This window comes from Anoplopoma fimbria, chromosome 19 (genome assembly GCF_027596085.1).
Source record: "Anoplopoma fimbria isolate UVic2021 breed Golden Eagle Sablefish chromosome 19, Afim_UVic_2022, whole genome shotgun sequence".
Lineage (NCBI taxonomy): Eukaryota > Metazoa > Chordata > Actinopteri > Perciformes > Anoplopomatidae > Anoplopoma > Anoplopoma fimbria.
In genome coordinates, this window is record NC_072467.1 from 29,084,630 (window position 1) to 29,106,960 (window position 22,331).

At 46.7% G+C, this 22,331-nt stretch overlaps 1 protein-coding gene across 1 annotated transcript in view; it reads left to right on the plus strand.

Moving 5' to 3' along the window:
• The window catches only part of LOC129108662 (zinc finger C3H1 domain-containing protein-like), a 20,636-nt gene extending 160 nt beyond the window's left edge, over positions 1 to 20,476 (plus strand). The window contains 38 exon segments of the mRNA XM_054620540.1: positions 100 to 325; positions 408 to 640; positions 1,981 to 2,460; positions 2,802 to 3,019; positions 3,273 to 3,642; positions 3,803 to 4,014; positions 4,233 to 4,356; positions 4,498 to 4,592; positions 6,892 to 7,071; positions 7,177 to 7,332; positions 7,424 to 7,558; positions 7,792 to 7,910; positions 7,987 to 8,118; positions 8,211 to 8,385; positions 8,597 to 8,725; positions 8,968 to 9,142; positions 9,145 to 9,192; positions 9,195 to 9,571; positions 9,701 to 9,825; positions 10,056 to 10,187; positions 10,268 to 10,389; positions 10,473 to 10,574; positions 10,670 to 10,798; positions 12,623 to 12,797; positions 14,085 to 14,271; positions 14,465 to 14,653; positions 14,737 to 14,974; positions 15,060 to 15,165; positions 15,814 to 16,012; positions 16,104 to 16,198; positions 16,276 to 16,380; positions 16,616 to 16,720; positions 16,804 to 16,954; positions 17,090 to 17,190; positions 17,353 to 17,454; positions 17,601 to 17,640; positions 17,955 to 18,017; positions 20,169 to 20,476. Of these exon segments, the coding sequence (XP_054476515.1) occupies positions 100 to 325; positions 408 to 640; positions 1,981 to 2,460; positions 2,802 to 3,019; positions 3,273 to 3,642; positions 3,803 to 4,014; positions 4,233 to 4,356; positions 4,498 to 4,592; positions 6,892 to 7,071; positions 7,177 to 7,332; positions 7,424 to 7,558; positions 7,792 to 7,910; positions 7,987 to 8,118; positions 8,211 to 8,385; positions 8,597 to 8,725; positions 8,968 to 9,142; positions 9,145 to 9,192; positions 9,195 to 9,571; positions 9,701 to 9,825; positions 10,056 to 10,187; positions 10,268 to 10,389; positions 10,473 to 10,574; positions 10,670 to 10,798; positions 12,623 to 12,797; positions 14,085 to 14,271; positions 14,465 to 14,653; positions 14,737 to 14,974; positions 15,060 to 15,165; positions 15,814 to 16,012; positions 16,104 to 16,198; positions 16,276 to 16,380; positions 16,616 to 16,720; positions 16,804 to 16,954; positions 17,090 to 17,190; positions 17,353 to 17,454; positions 17,601 to 17,640; positions 17,955 to 18,017; positions 20,169 to 20,279 (6,161 nt within the window). The 3' untranslated portion in view covers positions 20,280 to 20,476.
• Positions 20,477 to 22,331: the final 1,855 nt, after the last annotated feature.

Consider the following 22,331-nt stretch of genomic DNA (forward strand, 5'->3'; position numbering starts at 1 on the left):
GGAGGAGGAGGAGGAGGAGGAGAGGAGCAGCGGAGGCCGCGGGCCCGCAGGCCGCCGCCCGGCCCTCCGGCCCTCCCCTCACGGCCCGCCGCGGAGCAGCAGCAGCAGCAGCAGCAGCAGCAGCGGCCTCCAGCAGCACGACTTCCGCCTCCGGAGGCCGCACGGTGGCCCGCACGGTGGCCCGCACGGTGGCCCGTTCCCTGCGGGCCCGTTCCCTGCGGGCCACCGGCAGCAGCAGCAGTGCGGGCCGAGCGGGCCCGACCGGCCCCCGCGGCCTGCAGCCCGCCTCCTCTGCTGCTGCTGCCGGGGCCCGCAGGGACCGGGGGCCCGCAGACCAGAGCCCGAGGACCAGCTTCTGGGAGCGGAGCCACGGGGCCCTGGGCCGCTTCAGGGTGAGGGCCACGCAGAACGGGGGCCGAGGCCGAGGGGGCTGGAGCCGAGGGACCGGGGGCCAGGGCCGAGGGACCGGGGGCCAGGGCCGGGGCCGAGGGACCGGGGGCCAGGGCCGGGGACCCCGGGGGCCCCGAGGAACCCGAGGGACCCGAGGACCCGAGGCCGGGGAGGCGGAATCAGCCGAGGGCCCCCGGACGGTACGGACCCGGAGACAGTCCCGGAGAGAACCACTCTCCCCAGAGGAAACGTATCCTTAATAATCATATACTTATATAATTATAATAATATACATCATAACAATAATAATATATCATAACACTAATAATATATATAATAACACTAATAATATATATAATAATTATAATAATATATATAATAACAATAATAATAATATAACAATAATAATATATATAATAATTATAATAATATATATATAATAATATATCATAACACTAATAATATATATAATAACAATAATAATATATATAATAATATAATAATATATATAATAACAATAATAATATATATAACAATAATAATATATATAATAATTATAATAATATATAATAATAATATATAATAACACTAATAATATATATAATAACAACAATAATATATATAATAATTATAATAATATATATAATAACAATAATAATATATATAATAATTATAATAATATATAATAACAATAATAATATATCATAACAATAATAATATATATAATAACAATAATAATATATATCATAATAATAATGTATAATAATAATATATCATAATAATAATATATATATAATAATAATGTATAATAGTAATAATAATATATATACTAATAATTATAATATATAATAATATATATATATTATATATAATAATATATATTAATATATATATTATTATATATAATAATATATATTATAATATATAATAATAATAATACTGATAATAAAGAGAGTCCCAGGAACCAGAAGGACTCTCCCCCCGAGGAAACGTATCCTTCTCCCCGCTGTGTGATTAATCTGCTGCTGGAGAGACCACAGATTCAATTAGAAGACAGGCCGGCTGTGGAGTCAAGACATATTCTAATAATGATATATAATAATCATAACATATAATGATGATATAATAATAAATAATAATGATGATATAATATATAATAATAATAATACTGATATATAATAATAATACTGATATATATATATAATGATGATGATAAAGCTGTCAGCATTTAATACCATATAATGATGATTTTGAAAGTTATACCATGATGATAATAACAATGACATGATCATAACGATGGTCTCCGTCCTGTGGTGTTCAGAGGTCTGGAGGTATAGTGTGTGTGTGTGTGTGTGTATATATATATATTAGATATATTTATAGAAGACGGTTAACAGGAACTACTTCGTATCATTATCAGGAAGTAATGAACATCCAGCAGCCAATCAGAACCCAGGATTCCCTCGGCCCATGGTAGAACCGATTTTAAACTAAATAACGTGAATATATTTCCTCAGTGAGAGGGCGACAGTATAATGAGTGAATGAGTGAGTGATGAGATGAAGGCGTTTCTTTAACCCTAACCCTCAGAGAAGCAGCTGATGAGGAACCAGAGCAGGAAAGCTGCCCACACGGTTTCTAAACCAGAGACCGGTGTGGACGAGTCCTTCGAGGACCTGCTGTCCAAGTACAAGCAGATCCAGCTGGAGCTGGAGTGCATCCGCAAAGAGGAGACCAGGGCACTAGAGCCCACGGGGGCCCCGGGCCCCCCCACAGCCCAGACCCCCGACAACAGTGCCAGTATGACACAGAGCCAACCAGCACCGGCTCCTGGACCTCCTTGTGGACCTGCTCCTGGACCTGGAGCTGCTCCTGGACCTGGAGCTGAACCGGCTCCTCAGGGTCCAGCAGCAGAGGACTCGTTGGAGCTGGAGAAGGTGGAGGAGAAGAAAGTGTTCCAGGCATTCAACATCAAACCTCTCCGTCAGAAACTTCCTCCTCCTGCCGTTCTGGAGGAGCTGAAGAAGAAGCGTGAGGAGCAGGAGAGAGGAGGCGCCGCTGACCTGGAGGGTGAGCAAACAGGAAGTCCCTACAAAATCAATGTCCCCATAGACTGTTACTGGATCCTGAGATAAAATAATGATGGTGAATCTGTTCACACTGGGTTTTGTTATCAGTAACATCTTTATTTTAATTAATCACAATGAAAAAGATGTATGTGTGTGTATGTATATATGTATGTATGCATGTATATATGTATATATGTTTATATATGCATAAACATGTTAATAATTTGATCAACTTTACAGAGAAAGAAAGGGAAAATACAAGTGTAGAAAAGTAAAACAAGTTTACATGTTGAATCTTGAGTTTCATTTTGAAATTCTCACTCCCTGTGTGCGTCTCACCAGGTGGTGAAGAAGAAGAAGAGGAAACACAAGATGGAGCAGAAACAGAACAGAAAGCTGAAGAGGAGTCAGAGGACATGAAGAAGAAGAAGAAGTCGTGTCTGTTCTGCAGCGAGGAGACAAACAAAGAAGAAGAAGAAGAAGACAAAACTAAACGAACGTGTTTGTGTCGCAGAGAATCATCGGCCTCCAGTGAGGACTCCGTCATCTCTCCTGACAAGGTGAGGGGGGGGTTATTACATACCAGTATACATACCAGTACATATACCAGTGTACAGTACCAGTACATATACCAGTATACATACCAGTATACATACCAGTACATATACCAGTATACAGTACCAGTACATATACCAGTAGCTTTTTAAAGGATCCTTTAGAACTGGTAGAACGTTTGTAGAACCGGGTGAAGGTTCTGCGTGCTCCTCCCGTGGTTCCTCCTCTATGAGGCCTCACCCTGTGTCTCCTCTCCAGCCGTTGGTGAAGGTGGAGGAGGAGGAGCTGTCGGAGCTGCAGCTGCGCCTCCTGGCTCTGCAGTCGGCCAGTAAGAAGTGGCAGCAGAAGGAGCAGCAGGTGATGAAGAGGAGCAAAGAGAGGATCAGCAAACCCGCCCCCCCCATCAGGACCAGGGTCACCACCAGGTCCGCCTCTGCCGCCGCCGCTGCCGAGAGGAACCGGACCAGGTCCAAACCTCTGGACAGGGACCGAGACAGAACCAAGACCGGACCCAGACCAGCTGACAGAGAGAGGCCCAAAGCCAGTCCTAAACCTGGACCCAAGGCTCCGCTGGAGAGGAGCCGAGGTCAAGGTCCAGGGAGGGTCCACCTGAAGATGATCAGTCCAGGTGAGATCTGGTTCCATGTTTGATACGAGACATGACACGTGGGTCACATGGTTCTTAAAATATTTAAAACAAAAATGATTTAAATGATGATGATGGTGATGAAGGTGGTGGTGATGATGATGATGATGGTGATGATGATGATGGTGATGATGATGATCAGGCTCGGCGGCGAAGCAGGCGTTCAGGAAGCAGCAGCTGAGGACCTGGAAGCTGCAGCAGCAGAGAGACCAGGAGGAGAACCGGAGACAGGAAGAGGAGGAGAGACGCAAACGAGAAGACGAGATCCGGCGGATCCGGGACCTGTCCAACCAGGACGAGCAGTACAACCGCTTCATGAAGCTGGTGGGAGGGAGGACCAGGACCAGCAGCAGAGTAAGACCTGATGATCTGCTTCTGTTTGTCTCCACTGGTTCTCCAGGGTTCTCTATTAAATGTACTGACCGAGGTCCAGACCGTTAGGACACACTGGATCCACAGACTAGCTTTCATTATTGATGACATCATCATATTAGAAACATTCTTCAGCTTGTAGCTGTTGGAAAACACCACAGAAGAAGAGTGACAGGAAGTGTGTTGTTTCTGTTCTTCAGTCCAGAGACGGAGAACACAGGAAGTCTGCAGGTAAACAGGGACAGGACGGCTCCGGGAACCTGTACCAGTACGACAACTATGACGAGGTCGCCATGGACACGGACAGTGAGACGGGTTCACCAGGTGAGACCACGACAGGGACTTCACCTGTCATCTTCACCTGTCCTGACTTCCTGTTTACATTATAATGTTTAAATAAAGTCCTGACTTCCTGTTTACATTATAATGTTTAAATAAAGTTCTCCTGTGGGTTTTCTTTTTCAGTGGCGTCACCAAATCACAACCATCTGACTGCAGAAGATCCAGCAGGTTTCCCTCAGCTGTCTCCTTTTGTCTCCGACTGTCTTCAGTTTGGACTGGTACGTTCCCTAAAGAACGTCTCTGTTTGTCTCCGTAATAATCTAGATAACGTCTCTGTTTGTCTCCGTAATAATCTAGAGAACGTCTCCGTAATAATCTAGAGAACGTCTCCGTTTGTCTCCATAATAATCTAAAGAACGTCTCTGTTTGTCTCCATAATAATCTAGAGAACGTCTCCGTTTGTCTCCATAATAATCTAAAGAACGTCTCCGTTTGTCTCCATAATAATCTAAAGAACGTCTCCGTTTGTCTCCATAATAATCTAGAGAACGTCTCCGTTTGTCTCCATAATAATCTAAAGAACATCTCTGTTTGTCTCCGGAATAATCTAAAGAACATCTCTGTTTGTCTCCATAATAATCTAGAGAATGTCTCCATAACGTCTCCGTAATAATCTAGAGAACGTCTCCGTAATAATCTAGAGAACGTCTCGGTTTGTCTCCGTAATAATCTAGAGAACGTCTCCGTAATAATCTAGAGAACGTCTCCGTTTGTCTCCATAATAATCTAAAGAACGTCTCCGTTTGTCTCCATAATAATCTAAAGAATGTCTCCGTAATAATCTAGAGAACGTCTCGGTTTGTCGCCGTAATAATCTAGAGAACGTCTCCGTAATAATCTAGAGAACGTCTCCGTATGTCTCCGTAATAATCTAGAGAACGTCTCCGTTTGTCTCCATAATAATCTAAAGAACGTCTCCGTGTGTCTCCGTAATGGTCTAGAGAACGTCTCCGTTTATCTCCGTAGAGAACGTCTCCGTTTATCTCCGTATGTCTCCGTAATAATCTAGAAAACGTCTCCGTTTGTCTCATAATAATATAAAAAACATCTCCGTTTGTCTCCATAATAATATAAAAAACATCTCTGTTCGTCTCCATAATAATCTGAAGAACGTCTCTGTTTGTCGCCATAATAATCTAAAGAACGTCTCAATAATAATCTAAAGAACGTCTCAATAATAATCTAAAGAACGTCTCCATAATAATTATAATTAAGCCTTTATTAGTCCCACAATGGGGAAATTATTTCTCTGCATTGACCCATCCCGGAGGAGCAGTGGGCTGCAATGAAGCGCCCGGGGAGCAACTTGGGGTTAGGTGTCTCACTCAAGGAGACCTCGGCATGTTGCCGGTAGAGGGGTTTGAACCACCAACCTTGTGGTTACGGGACAAGCGCTCTACCTCATGTACCACACCCGCCCCAATAATAATCTAAAGAATGTCTCCGTAATAATCTAAAGAACGTCTCGGTTTGTCTCCGTAATGGTCTAGAGAACGTCTCCGTTTGTCTCCATAATAATCTAAAGAACGTCTCCATAATAATCTAATGAATGTCTCCGTAATAATCTAGAGAACGTCTCCATAATAATCTAAAGAACGTATCCATAATAAGATAAAGAACGTCTCCATAATAATCTAATGAATGTCTCCGTAATAATCTAGAGAACGTATCCATAATAAGATAAAGAACGTCTCCATAATAATCTAATGAATGTCTCCGTAATAATCTAGAGAACGTCTCCATAATAATCTAAAGAACGTCTCCATAATAATCTAAAGAACGTCTCCATAATAATCTAAAGAATGTCTCCGTAATAATCTACAGAACGTCTCGGTTTGTCTCCGTAATAATCTAGAGAACGTCTCAGTTTGTCTCCATAATAATCTAGAGAACGTCTCCGTTATAATCTAGAGAACGTCTCAGTTTGTCTCCATAATAATCTAGAGAACGTCTCCGTTTGTCTCCGTAATAATCTAGAGAACGTCTCTGTTTGTCTCCGTAATAATCTAGAGAACGTCTCTGTTTGTCTCCGTAATGGTCTAGAGAACGTCTCCGTAATAATCTAAAGAACGTCTCTGTTTGTCTCCGTAATGGTCTGGAGAACGTCTCTGTTTGTCTCCGTAATAATCTAGAGAACGTCTCTGTTTGTCTCCGTAATGGTCTAGAGAACGTCTCCGTAATAATCTAGAGAACGTCTCTGTTTGTCTCCGTAATGGTCTAGAGAACGTCTCCGTAATAATCTAGAGAACGTCTCTGTTTGTCTCCGTAATGGTCTGAGAACGTCTCTGTTTGTCTCCGTAATAATCTAAAGAACGTCTCTGTTTGTCTCCGTAATGGTCTGGAGAACGTCTCTGTTTGTCTCCGTAATAATCTAAAGAACGTCTCTGTTTGTCTCCGTAATAATCTAAAGAACGTCTCCGTTTGTCTCCATAATAATCTTTGTTCTCCACATAGAACGTCTCTGTCTCAGTGATGCTCAGACAGACTTGATAACGCTGTCTGTCCTCTGTCTCTCAGCCGTTTCTGTCCTCCATGCTGTCGGCGGTTCCTCCCCCACCTCCTCCTCTCCCCCCCCCACCAGACGAGCTGGAGCCTCCTCCCAAACCTCCCTTTGCTGATGAGGAGGAGGAGGAGGAGATGCTGCTGAGGGAGACATGTCTCATGTCCATGGCCAACAAGAGAGTGACGACCTCAGAGGTGAGGAGACGTTCTCTGTCCTGCCGTCCTCCTGACCATCAGGTGTCTCCTGATCTGAGACCTTTAGCCTTTAAGCGGACGCCTTGTGTCCCTGTCTCTCTGCAGGAGAACAGCTCCAGCGGTCCTCCGTCTCCCGCCGGTCCTCCTGTCCATCAGCAGCCAATCAGAGGAAACCTGAGCACCGTCAACCTGAACACCGTCCCTCAGCCACGAAGCAGCAAGTTCACCAGAGGACACCACGCCGCCAGAGCGCCGCTGGTGGTGAGGAAGAGGAGGAAGAAGAGGAGGAGGAGGAGGAGGATGTTTATGATGATGATAATGATGATGATGATCTGTCTTTGTGTCCTTCCAGCTGCCCAGACACAAGTCAGTGGTGGTGTCTCTCATTGACTCAGAGGACAGCGACTCAGACGTGGACGCCTGCAGCTCCACCCAGACCTTTGGAGGACTGGAGTCCATGATCAGAGAGGCCCGGAGGACAGTGGAGGTGAGACATGATCTTAGAGGACAGTAGAGGACATTAAAGTACCTTAGAGGATCGTAGAGGACATTAGAGGACCCGCACAGACCTGAGGACCCCTGTTGTTTGTAAATAACTTCCTTGTCCCTGTGATGAACTAAACACTTGGGAAAGACAAATCTGTTCCTCAGACAAAAGGTCCCCTGATGAAGATGCAAAGACAGGAGGAACCGCCGGTATAACTGTGTGTCTGTCCTCAGGCAGCGAAGCCTAAAGCGGCGTCGGGCTGTGAGAAGGAGAACAACCCGGTCCGGACTCCAGAGGCCTTACCTGAGGACAAGAGGGCCGAGTACCGCCTGCTCAAAGAGGAGATCGCCAGGTAAACACCGCACCCACAGACACGCCCATGTCTCCGTGGACACGTCCAACCCTCTGTGTCCTCTGTCCTCCTGCAGCAGGGAGAAGCAGAAGATGATGAAGGACCCCAGTCCTCGGAGCTCCTCGTCCCCCGTCGTCTCCGACCCCTCAGTTAAAGCCGCCGCAGAGCTGAGAGCGACCGAGGCAGAGCAGAGGCTCAGCAAGCACAGGTGAGACCCCCAGAACTGGTCCTGGTCCAGGACCAGTCGGGCTGATCTAGGTCACATAATGGACAGAGTAACTGACGGTGTGTGTGTCCCAGAGAGCTGCTGCAGAGGGACGAGGCCGTCCTGAGACATCTGCTGCAGCAGGAGCTGAAGAAGAGAGACTCTCTGAAAGCTGCTGAGGCCAAAGTGGTGAAGCTCCGAGAGCAGCTGCAGGCCTCCGAGAAGATCGTCAGCGCCAACAGGACGCTGCTGAAGAAGCTGCAGGAGCAGGTGAGACATCAGAGACACTCTAGTTCAGAGCCCGAGAGACACCAGAAAACGTTCAAAACGTTAAAATATGAGATCCGGACAGCGTCTCTGATGACTGTCCTCTAAACACACCTGTCTCTGTTGTCTGTCCTCTAAACACACCTGTCTCTGCTGACTGTCCTCTAAACACACCTGTCTCTGAGTCCCTCTGGTTCATGTCCCACCTGTGCAGGTGCACCGCGTTGAACATCGGGTGTCCATAAAGAAGAGTCTGTCCGTCCGCTTGGAGGAGGAGCTGTCTCAGGCCCAGCTGGCTGCAGGTAGAGGGACAAAACGCAGAGCGGACTCCAACCAGACTCTGGTGAGAAAAACACTGTTTCTGTTCAACACATGATGAGACATGAGGGACCAGTAGACCAGTAGACCGGGATCAGGATTTGGGTGTAGTGAGGTAACTCCAGGGTTAGAGCCACTGGTTTAAATCCCTGACTAATCTAGAGACCATGGATCTGCCTCTAATTAATAATGAACCCAATAGATATTGATCAGTGATCACAGGGATCAGGTTCTGACCTGAGTCCTCCTGTCCCTCTGTCCTCTCAGCCCAGTAAGCTGCAGCGAGTGGACGGAGCTCCTCGAGGTTCCGAGCGTCACTTTGCTCAGCTGATCGCTCAGAAGCAGCGTCTGCAGCAGCTGGAGTCGGAGTACGCTCTGAAGATCCAGCAGCTGAAGGAGACCCAGGCCCTGTGCAACAGGGGAGTCCCTTCAGAGCCGCCGCCGCCGCCGCCGCCTCTCCACCCGCCGAGCCTCAGAGCCAGCCCCCGCCTCCCCCACCTCCTTCCCCCTTCCCCAGCCCTCCCTGCACGACCTCACCCAGGACAAGCTCACCCTGGACAGTGAAGACGTCCCCGAGGTCGACGACCACGAAGCAGAACCGGCTCCCATTAAAGCGACCCGCAGGAACTCCCTCCGTCAGTCCAGCAGCTCCTTCACCAAACCCAACCTGGACCAGCCCAGCTCCACCCCCGCCAAAGACACCAAACCGGCCAAAGGCCCAGCCAGCAGTAAGCCTCCTGCTGAGCTGTTTGCTGGGCTGGACCTGGAGTCCCTGAAGCTTCGGTACCAGCAGCAGGCCCGGCTGGGAGAGCTGCTGCAGAGAGAGCTGCAGAAGGTGGGGGGACACACTCGCGCCCCCCCCGCTGGACAGGTGAGCAGCTCATCTTCAAACAGCGTGTCCTGTCTGTCTTCGGTCCGATCCGTCCTCTCCCTGTTTTCATGTTTCAGTTTCTGGAAACGAAACAAGTCAACTCCTCATATTTAACGTGTCTCCGTGCAGGTGGTCTCGGTGGAGGTGGTCTCGGTGGAGGTGGACGCAGCCAACAGCCAATCAGGGAGCTCAGATCTGACACCTGTTCCCTTTGGACCCTATCACAGTCCTCTGCTGGTCTTCAGGTCTTACAGGTACATTACTTCATTTACTTTTATCATGTAGGTTTCATCTACTTCACTGTGGCTGTAACACGTCCTCCTGTATGAGAACAAGTCCCACCTGTCCCCTCTGGACCTCCGTAGGACACTAATGACCGCAAGAACAAGACGTGATCTAAACAGGATGGACATGTCTCATGCGTCTCTGTCTCAGGTTCAGATTTGAGGACTGATGAACATGTCTCTTGTGGTCTCTGTCTCAGGTTCAGTCCGTACTACAGGACCAAGGAGAAGCTGTCTCTGAGCTCCGTCACATACAGTAACTCCATCGAAGTGAGGAGGAGTTTCTGTCGCTTTGACCTCACAGGAACCTGCAACGATGACGAGTGCAGATGGTGAGGACAGATTCAGCTCTTCTTTCATATTCAGGGTTAGTCCCTGGTGGCCTCATGTCTCTGGTCTCTCTGCTCCGCAGGCAACACATGAGGAACTGCACTCTGACTGGAAGCCAACTGTTCCAGGACATCCTGTCCTATAATCTGTCTCTGATCAGCTGCTCCGAGGTCAGCTCGGACGAGGACGTCGCTGTCTCCACAGGTTGGCCTCAGAATGACGTGTTCTTCAGACACACGCGGTCCAGTCAGGATCACGTCTCATCACGTATTTCTGTGTTGTTGTAGAAAAGTACATGAAGAAGCTGTTCGGCACAAACAAAGACCGGATGGGCGTCGACCAGAAGGCTGTCCTCCTCGTCAGCAAAGTGAATGAGAGCAAAAGACACGGTGAGGAAGGTTTTCTTTAACTCTCAACATCTTCAGAGAAACTGTCCTCTGACCTGTCCTCTGACCTGTCCTCTGACCTGTCCGTCCTCCTCCAGTGCCTCCATTCACCACCTGTAAAGACACGAGGACATGGAGGCCGAAGCCGTCGGCACAGAGCAGCTTCAGCCCGGAGGACGACAGCGAGGACGAGTCTGCAGGAGGACACCTGACGACGGGGAGACACGGTGAAGACAGACAGCTTTCAGACAGCGACAGATTCAATGTCGTGAGATACAACTGATGACAAAGATCCTCGGTTAAAGAATGTGAAGCCGTTTTCTGGTCTCCAGATTCTAGTCCGTCCACTAGGGACGTTTTGGCTTGATAGTTTTTAACGTTCCGTCATTGTGTATATAGATATCTATCTATCTATCTCTATCTCTATGTATGTATATATGTATATATGTATAGATATGTATAGATATATATGTATAGATATATATATATGTATGTATATATATATATATGTATAGATATGTATATGTATATATGTATATATGTATAGATATGTATAGATATGTATAGATATATGTATGTATATAGATATATATATATGTATAGATATATATGTATAGATATATGATATAGATATATAGATATATATGTGTATAGATATGTATAGATATATATATGATATGTATAGATATATATGTATATATATATGTATATATATGTATAGATATATATATGTATAGATATATATGTATATATGTATATATATATATGTATATATATGTATAGATATATGTATAGATATATATGTATATATATGATATGTATAGATATGTATGTATATATATATATGTATATATATATATGTATAGATATATATGTATAGATATATATATGTATATGTATAGATATGTATGTACAGATATATATGTATAGATATGTATAGATATATGTATAGATATGTATAGATATATATGTATAGATATGTATATAGATATATATGTATGTATGTATGTATATATATGTGTATGTATGTATGTGTATATATATGTATAGATGTATAGATATATATGTATGTATGTATGTATATATGGTTGGATCTTAATATCTAAACATCTTGCTGCTAACTTAATAACGTTTGCTATCTGAGTAGTGGTGAGACACCACCGGAAACCAGTACCAAAACCCCACAGAACAGAGAGACTGGATTGTCTTCACTCCACGTAGTACAAGCGAACCGAGTTTCCCAGCATCAACAATAGAAATACCCTCCCTAGCTTCACTCTGGTGTGGGGGGGACTTGTCTGTCTCTCAGGGTTCCAAGACTCTAGGCTCTGGATTTGGACACCACCGGGTGTCTGATTAATCACTGTCTTCCTATGATTCATAGCTCAGGTCCTCGTGACCTGCCTACGTTGTTTACCCGTTAGAACTGATCCCCGTCCTCTACCTATTCTCTTGGGTTTCCTCTTCCTGCCACCACCGCGGCCTCTGGACCGCTATGACCCTCATCCTCATCTCAAGTTATTAGTGAAACGACTGACAGCTCTCGGGTGACGAGAAATGCAAAACTTTGTTGACATTCTTTAATATTTTGGGATAAGTTATGAATGAGAAAAGGCTGCCAACCTCGGGGTCCTGTCTCCCAGAGGATCCCATCACACCTCCCTTATATAGTATATTTAATATATGTATGTTTCATTTCCTGATTCCCTCTGAGCCGTCATCAGTGGAGACTGCGTTGTTGGACCGCTCCCTTTTCCTTTTCCACCGGGCTCAGCATCCTGTTACTCATGCACACTGAGCGGTGTTCTCTACGGAAAGGGAACTGTTCTTTACTCTGCTTCATAGGATTCAATAGTTCATAAGTGTGTATGTACTTGAGACAGGTGGGAGGATAACGTTGAAGACGTATATGAGAGTACTGATATGGCATGTTGATATACCTTCGTACACACATACATTTAAGTGAGTCCCCCACGGGATCAATTACTGATTGATGTGCTGTAACACCGGGGATTTGTTCTTGATCAGCTGATGTCTGTCTCTTTGTCCAGACGTATGGAGGACCAGCCTGTCTGCTCTGGACGTCTGCGTCACATCGGAGGACAAGCGTTATTTTGTCAGTGAGACGGACGACATATCAAACCTGGAGACCAGCGTTCTAGAGAGTCCAAGAGACACCCAGCTGTGGATCAAACTAGCCTTCAAATACCTCAATCAGAACGAAACGTGAGTTCTAATCTGTTCTCTACTTCTGGAAGATAAGAACCTCGTGTTCCTATAGGTCTGTTCTTACCAGAGCGTGTTCCTCTGTGTTCTCTCTTCTAGGATAAGAACTGTTTCTCTGTACTTCTATAGGATAAGAACCTCGTGTTCCTCTGTAGGTCTGTTCTATAGGATAAGAACCTCATGTTCCTCTGTTGGTCTGTTCTCTACTTCTATAGGATAAGTAACCTCTACTTCTATAAGATAAGAACCTCATGTTCCTCTGTAGGTCTGTTCTCTACTTCTATAGGATAAGAACCTCGTGTTCCTCTGTAGGTCTGTTCTCTACTTCTATAGGATAAGAACCTCGTGTTCCTCTGTAGGTCTGTTCTCCTATTCTATAGATAAGAACCTCATGTTCCTCTGTAGGTCTGTTCTCTACTTCTATAAGATAAGAACCTCATGTTCCTCTGTAGGTCTGTTCTCTACTTCTATAGGATAAGAACCTCGTGTTCCTCTGTAGGTCTGTTCTATAGGATAAGAACCTCTCTGTAGGTAAGAACCTGTTCTCTGTAGGTCTGTTCTATAGGATAAGAACCTCATGTTCCTCTGTAGGTCTGTTCTCTACTTCTATAGGATAAGAACCTCGTGTTCCTCTGTAGGTCTGTTCTATAGGATAAGAACCTCATGTTCCTCTGTTGGTCTGTTCTGTAAGAACCTCTCTGTTGGTCTTTCTATAAGATAAGAACCTCATGTTCCTCTGTAGGTCTGTTCTCTACTTCTATAAGTCTGTTCTCTACTTCTATAAGATAAGAACCTCATGTTCCTCTGTAGGTCTGTTCTCTACTTCTATAAGATAAGAACCTAGATAAGAACCTCATGTTCTCTGTTCTGTTCCTCTGTATGTTCTATATAGGATAAGAACCTCATGTTCCTCTGTAGGTCTGTTCTATAGGATAAGAACCTCATGTTCCTCTGTTGGTCTGTTCTCTACTTCTATAAGATAAGAACCTCATGTTCCTCTGTAGGTCTGTTCTCTATGTTCCTCTGTAGGTCTGTTCTCTACTTCTATAAGATAAGAACCTCATGTTCCTCTGTAGGTCTGTTCTATAGGATAAGAACCTCATGTTCCTCTGTAGGTCTGTTCTATAGGATAAGAACCTCATGTTCCTCTGTAGGTCTGTTCTATAGGATAAGAACCTCATGTTCCTCTGTAGGTCTGTTCTCTACTTCTATAAGATAAGAACCTCATGTTCCTCTGTAGGTCTGTTCTCTACTTCTATAGGATAAGAACCTCATGTTCCTCTTCAGGTCAGCAGCAGAGTGTTTGGAAGCGGCATTGAACACCTTGTCTCGAGCTCTGGAGACGAACTGTGAGAACCCTGAGGTGTGGAGCCACTACCTGTCGCTCTTCTCCAGGCGAGGCAGCAGGGAGGAGGTCCAGGAGATGTGTGAGATGGCTGTGGAACACGCTCCAGACTACCAAGTGTGGTGGAACGTAAGAAGGATCCTGGTCTTTACACAGAACGTCCCCAGGGTCTAGCTGATCTGAGTGATGTAGTGCTTTGAGTACAGATGATCTCACATTAATCTGGTAGAATAACTGATCTCCTGTCTAACGTTCTCTAAGGTTCTGTGTAAATACATAAATATTAGGTGATTGCCATGGTTACCTCTCCATGTCTCCTCAGTACCTGAGGTTGGAGAGCTCGTTCGAGGGGAAGGACTACGTGTGCGACCGTCTGCTGCAGTTTCTGGTCTCCAAGGCGACTCCGTCCGTCACCGACCGGCTGTCCTTCCAGCTGATGGAGGCTCTGCTCTACCGGGTCCAGCTCAACCTGTTCACCGGCCGCATGGAGAGCGCTCTGGCCATCCTCCAGGTGAGTGGGTTGTCTCTGATCCAGGTACCGCCGTCCGTCCGTCCTCAGGTCCACGTGAACAGAGAGGATGTGTTTGTGTGCAGAACGCCTTGAAATCGGCCCACGACCGGAGCATCGCCGAACACCTGACGGCCGGCGACCGAGCGCTGCTGTGGCTCTCCTACATCCACCTGACGGAGTTCGACCGGCTGCCGGCCGGCCTGCTGGACCCGGTGGAGTCCGGTCCGTCCCGGCTGGTCAGCAGAGAGTCCTTCCTGCTGCCCTGGAGGACGCCGCAGGACGTCAGCACGCCGCTCCACATCCTGGTGGCTCTGTTCAGAGGTACAGAGGGAGGCTGATGGTTCTCAGAGCTGTTCTACGTGTTATACCTGTTATATTATAAAGGCTCTTCTGCTTTCCCTCCAAGACGCCGTCCGTCAGTGCACAGACGAGTCTCTGCCCCCGAGCCAGAGGACGCTGGCCTGCCTTCCTCTTCACAGCAACCTGCTCCTCCTCTACAGGCTGCTGGACAGGTCAGCGATTACAGATGTTCAATAATGAACAGACTGATCCATAGAACACCTGATGACTAAAACAGGAGAACCATAACCCTGTGTCATGATACGCGGCGCCAATACTCCGCTGTAGTATTAATACACATAAAATAATGATCGATTTTATTTATTATTATTCACAGTTTGAACATTTGGAAGCTCTTTATTACCCAAAATGCACTCGGGCGGAGGAGTATTAGATCCATATTCAGATGTTACGTAACATGAGCCGGTTCTTTTAGTACACAGGTTACAATGAATACTTACTCTTTAGTACTCTCACATCAAAACAGAGTTCAGCTTCACTTAAGGTGGACCGACCTTTAAGGTGGACCAGCTGTTCTCCTTTAAGTGACCTCTGACCTTTGTCAGCTCTTCTTTTAACTGTTATCACTGCTGAAGTTACTCTTAAACCATAGAAATATAAAGTTACTCTTAAACCATAGAAATATAAAGTCACTCTTAAACCATAGAAATATAAAGTTACTCTTAAACCATAGAAATATAAAGTTACTCTTAGAACCAAAGAAAGGAGCTGAAATGAAGGACCCTGTACTTGGTACTGGTGAGGGTTCCTCTAACGGTTCCTCTGGTCCGTCTCTATGTTAAACATGTTGTTCCCTCCAGGTTGGACGAGGGCGTCACTCTGTGCGAGTCTCTGCTGCTGCTCTGTCCGGAGTCCAGCGCTCTGAGAGACGCTCTGGCCGACCTCCACATCAGGAAGGGGAACGCTGACGCGGCCGTCAGCATGTGGCTTCACGCTCTGGCAGAGTGTCCCAACAACGCCCAGGTCTTCTACCACTGCTGCAGGTTCCTCATGACTCAGGTGAGCCCATGTGTTCAGGGTCACATGGTTCTGCTTCATCCTGGTCAAACCGTGTCTGTTATGACAGAGGTGTTTAAATGTCGTCTCACAGGAGAAGTCCAGTGCCATCGCTCCTCTGTTCCGAGGATTCATCCTGTCGCTGTGTGAGGACCAGCAGAGTCAGAAGAACCCGGTGGACGTTCTGCGGTGCGTGATAGAACCTCAGTGATGTTAAACATGTTGAGGACTGTGAGGAGTCACAGTTTGTTGTTTGCTTCCTTCAGGCACATCCTGGGTTTCCCCACCGAGGAGCTGCTGAGAGGTCCCATCATCAAGGAGCTTCAGGAGCAGCTGGGTCAGCAGATGCCCTACCTCCACCTCATCCACTGGTGTGTCTTCATCTGTTCATGTTGGACGTGTGATGGACGTCTTTATTACAGACGGCTCACAGGGAAACCAGAACATGAAAGCTTCTTCTTCAAATCTGTTTTCCTGACATGAAGCTCATTTTGTTTGTGAGAGAAATGAACCAGCTGGAAACAGAGGTTGAATGTGAACACATGAATCAGGCTGAAGTGTTCTGATGATTCAGTGTTGCTGCTGTTGTTGTTCTTCTTCTTCCAGTCGCTGGCAGTGGCTGCACAGCTCTGAGGACCAGACTGTGGACGCATTCGAGAGAGCTCTGGGTTCATCCATGAAGATGGAGGAGCTTCACCAACTGTGGATGGAGTAAGTATCAACAGTTACCTGTTCACTGTGTCTACAGTTACCTGTTCACTGTGTCTACAGTTACCTGTTCACTGTGTCTACAGTTACCTGGTGTTCAGCAGCAGTCATCAGGCTGGAGGTCCGTCCAAACTGTTCTCAGATCTGGTCCAACGCTGTCTGAGCACCGTCCCGTCCCGACTGGAGGTTCCCTTCAACCCAGCAGAGTTTTGGAGCTGCTACAATTTCCACAACAAGGTGAGACCTGTCTGTCTGTCTGTCTGTCTGTCTGTCTGTCTGTCTGTCTGTCTGTCTGTCTGTCTGTCTGTCTGTCTGTCTGTCTGTCTGTCTGTGTTTAAAGATGTAAATGCTTTGTGTTGATTGGCTCTTCAGGTGGTGTCTCTCTACCTGAGCTGTCTGCCGCAGTCCCAGCATGCACTTGTCCTGGAGAGACTGAGATACGCCATGCCCAACAACACTGAACTGGGCCTGAGGTACACACACACACACACACACACACACACACACACACACACACACACACACACACACACACACACACACACACACACACACACACACACACTGTTAACATGGGGATGAATCCAGCCGTGTTGTTGTGTTGTTGCTTTCTGAGTTGCTGTGTTGCTGCCCAGGTTGCTGCATCAGGAGTGGCAGGACGGAAACATTGAACACTTGAAGTTCCAGGTCCGGATGTTGAGCAGTCAGGCTCCGAGGTGTCTGTCCTACTGGGAGATGTGAGTTCATCAAACACACAAACAGCATGAGTCAGCGTGTTCATGTGTTCATAACCCATGAACACATGAACACACTGACTCATGCTGTGAGGTCTGGTGTCCTGGTGAGAGAGATGAAGCTGATAGACTCTGTGCTGTGTCCTCAGACTGATAGCGGTGGAGAAGGAGCTGAAGGAGCCTTCAGAGGTGAGTGATGGAGGGAGATGACGTCAGCTCCCTTTAAATCATCACCGTTCTTCTGCTCTAGAAAACATTGAAAAGTGAACTTTGGTGGAGCCGTTAGCTGTTAGCTTTGATCTGTAAACTGTGATCTGTTAGCTGTTAGCTGTTAGCTTTGATCTGTAAACTGTGATCTGTTAGCTTTGATCTGTGATCTGTTAGCCGTTAGCTGTTAGCTTTGATCTGTGATCTGTTAGCCGTTAGCTGTTAGCTGTGACGTTCTCCTCGTCCGCTGTTTGTCTCCTCCCTCCTTCTTTTATGTCACTTTATTTCTCTTCTAGGTCCGACGTCTGTATCAGCAGGCTCTCCTTCACCTCCCGCTGAGTGCTGCCCTGTGGAGACATGTTAGTTACACACACACACACACACACACACACACACACACACACACACACACAGTAACACACACACACACAACTGTGTACACGCACACACACACACACACACACACACACACAACTGTGTACACACACACACACACACACACACACACAGTAACACACACACAACTGTGTACACGCACACACACACACACGCACACACACACAACTGTGTACACGCACACACACACACACACACACACACACACACACACACACACTGTAACACACATCAGACCCTGACCTGGTGACACTCGGTCACTTCCTGTGTCTCAGGTATCAGACCACCTGTGGAGGCAGAGTCTCATGTTCTGTTTTGGCAGACATCCCATCATGCAGCGGGGCAAAAGCGCCTGTAGCTTCAGAGGAGTCCTCACTGGACAGCTGAGTCTCCAGTGAGGACTCCTCTGAGCTAAGCACCAACGAAGAAGAATCACAGCGTCCAACAACACCGACTCTAGTAGTCCTCGCGTCCTTTAAAGCAGTCCTCGCCTGCTCTAGAGGAGTCCTCGCCTCCTTTAGAGGAGTCCTTGCGTCCCCTAGAGGAGTCCTCGCCTCCTTTAAAGCAGTCCTCGCCTGCTCTAGAGGAGTCCTCGCATCCTTTAAAGCAGTCCTCGCCTCCTCTAGAGGAGTCCTTTAAAGCAGTCCTCGCCTCCTCTAGAGGAGTCCTCGCGTCCTTTAAAGCAGTCCTCGCCTCCTCTAGAGGAGTCCTCGCATCCTTTAAAGCAGTCCTCGCATCCTTTAAAGCAGTCCTCGCCTCCTCTAGAGGAGTCCTCGCATCCTTTAAAGCAGTCCTCGCCTCCTCTAGAGGAGTCCTTCCGTCCTTTAAAGCAGTCCTCGCCTCCTCTAGAGGAGTCCTTCCGTCCTTTAAAGCAGTCCTCGCGTCCTTTAAAGCAGTCCTCGCCTCCTCTAGAGGAGTCCTCGCCCCTAGTCCTCGCCTCCTCTAGAGGAGTCCTCGTCCTTTAAAGCAGTCCTCGCCTCCTCTAGAGGAGTCCTCGCGTCCTTTAAAGCAGTCCTCGCGTCCTTAGAGGAGTCCTCGCGTCCCCTAGAGGAGTCCGCCTTTAAAGCAGTCCTCGCCTCCTTTAAAGCAGTCCTCGCCTCCTAGAGGAGTCCTCGCGTCCTTTAGAGGAGTCCTCGCGTCCCCTAGAGGAGTCCTCGCGTCCCCTAGAGGAGTCCTCGCCTCCTCTAGAGGAGTCCTCGCGTCCTTTAAAGCAGTCCTCGCCTCCTCTAGAGGAGTCCTCGCGTCCTTTAAAGCAGTCCTCGCCTCCTCTAGAGGAGTCCTCGCGTCCTTTAAAGCAGTTCTCGCCTCCTTTGGAGCAGTCCTCGCCTCCTTTAGAGCAGTCCTCGCCTCCTCTAGAGGAGTCTCTAGAGGAGTCCTCGCATCCTCCTCGCCCCTAAAAGCAGTCCTCGCCTCCTTTAGAGGAGTCCTCGCGTCCCCTAGAAGAGTCCTCGCGTCCTTTAAAGCAGTCCTCGCCTCCTCTAGAGCAGTCCTCGCCTCCTTTAGAGCAGTCCTCGCCTCCTCTAGAGGAGTCCTCGCATCCTTAAAAGCAGTCCTCGCCTCCTTTAGAGGAGTCCTCGCGTCCCCTAGAGGAGTCCTCGCGTCCTTTAAAGCAGTCCTCGCCTCCTCTAGAGGAGTCCTCGCATCCTTAAAAGCAGTCCTCGCCTCCTTTAGAGCAGTCCTCGCGTCCTTTAAAGCAGTCCTCGCGTCCTTTAAAGCAGTCCTCGCGTCCTTTAAAGCAGTCCTCGCGTCCTCTAGAGGAGTTCTTGCGTCCTCACAGGCCTTAAACAAAGGAGACATTGTTGACTCCTCTCCTCAGCTCTCATCTCCCGTTGTCGAGAGGAAGACTTCTGGGAAGGAAGCAAGGAAAGGAGTTAAGGATGTAAAATGTGTACGTAACTCCACCCTGTGTCCTGGCTTATAGCCCCCCCCCATCCAGATGCATTATGGGAGGTCCTTCGAGACGTTCACCTGAGACACAGGAAGTGAAGGAGTGAACAAACACCTCACCTGTTTAGACGCATGTTCACCTGCTGCCCTCCCCCGTCCTCACCTCCTCTCCCCCCCGCTCTATGTCTTTGCCCCCCTCTCTGTCTCCCCCTGTCTCCCCCCTGCAGCGCCTGCTGTTTGAAGCAGCAGAGGGAGGAGGCGTGGAGCGTCTGCGGCGGCTGGAGGTCAGAGGTCATCAGGTGGGCGTTGGTCTCAGTTTAGACTCAGTGACTCAGTAGATCAGTGAAGGGTGAGACGAGGTAAGAGAGACGCCCCCCTCCTGCCCCCCTCACTGAGGACCCCCCTGTGTGAACGTAAGTATGGAGCTGCTGAGTGACTGTTGATTCATGTCCTCCTGTTTCGTTCTGTCACCTCTCATTTGGACTTCATTTCCTCCCCTTTGATTTGATGTTACCTGAGGGGGGGGGGGGCAGGCTGTGACATATCACTCTCCCCCCCTCCCCCCCCTCCCTCCCCCGTGTTTAAAGGATGCTCTCCCTCCCGTAGTGATGACACATCTGCACGTTGTCTTTTCTTTGTCTCCTGAGGAAACAAGGTTATTTTGTAAAGTGATCAAAACTAAAACAGACAAACTGAATGTTTAGTGTCCGCCGGTCTGAGGACTCTGAACCAGGACTGATCCAGATGCAGGACTCTGCAGGACTCTATCGTGCTCTTGTTTTTTCTTTTTGTCAACGTTCTCCCGTCTGATGATGAAAGTATTAGAGAGAGAGGAGTCCTTCACTGTTGTTTCTACATGCTGGATTTAAATGTTATTAAATTATTTTCTAAAGATAAAAAACGTCTCCAGAGTTTTATTGATTTTATTGTTTTTATTGGTTAAAGAGTCCGTCAGCTGAACTTCATTTATTTATTATCGTCCAAATTAATAAATGTTTAGTTTTTGTAAAATATCTGAATGTATTCAGATACATTTATGAAATAAAATGTTCAATATTTAAGATGAGAAGTAGAAAGTACTACTACATTGAAGTGTTATGAATAAACTTCATCACTGTTACAAGTACAAGAAACGAGTAAATGTACATAGTTACATCCACACCTTATCTTATCTTATCTTACACATATAACTAAACTCTACATGTGACAGTAGTACTATAATATACTGTCAATTATACTATCAATTACTACTAATACGTTCTCAAGGGACGGTCTCACCCGGACCCCCTACAGAGAACCCCCTACGGAGAACCCTCTATAGAAAACCCTCCACAGAGAACCCTCCACAGAGTGAGGTTTTCTACATGACTGCACCCCACTATAAACACTGTACTAATACACAGTGTACTAATACACAGTGTACTAATACAACATTTAGATGTAGTGAGGTATAAAGAAAGACCAATTGGAAGTTCTGGATATTGGACTGCAGTACTTGAGTATATGTATCTACTGTCCAGCAGTGAAGTATTTCACTGAATACGTTGAATATTTCCTGTGTATTAGTACATCGTGTTGTTGGTTTTCTAATGAAGTAGCGTGTCGATACTTTCTTTCTTTGTTGAGTAAACAGAAATAAAATAAAGCACTTTATTTTGAAAGGGTTGATCTCAGTGAGAAAGTGTTGGCTCAGTGTGAAGGCTGCAGTCAGGATGTGGAGGGTGGAGGAGATGTTCCTCCTTTTCCTCTTCCTCCTCTTCCTCCTGTCTAGGACAGGATGTCAGTGGGGGGGGGATTTAGAACCCTTTCACACGAAAGGAACATTTCACCTGAAGAACAGCAGGAGGAGACGAGGGTTTGAAGTTAAATCATTCGATACTTTATGTTCAAATATTAAATTAATTTATTTCACAAACTCAGAAAATTTCCAAACTTTATTCTGAATGAATTTGATGAAGCGACAAAAGGACAAAGAAACATTTACTGAAATAACACCCTAAAACCCTAAAACCTTAAAAACCCTAAACCTTAAACCCTAAACCTTAAACCCTAAACCCCAAAACCCTAAAACCCCTAAACTTCAAAACCCCAGAACCTTAACCCCAAAACCCCAAAACCTTAAACCCAAAACCCCAAAACCCTAAAACCTTAAAACCTTAAACCCTAAACCTAAAACCCTAAACCTTAAACCCTAAACCCCAAAACCCTAAAACCCCTAAACTTCAAAACCCCAGAACCTTAACCCCAAAACCTTAAACCCCAAAACCCAAAAAACCTAAAACCCTAAAACCCTAAAACCCCAAAACCTAAAACCTCGACTCCACCAGATAAAGGTGGAGGGGAACATGACATGAAAACCACGTCTCTAAAAAAAAACAAAGAAATACTCC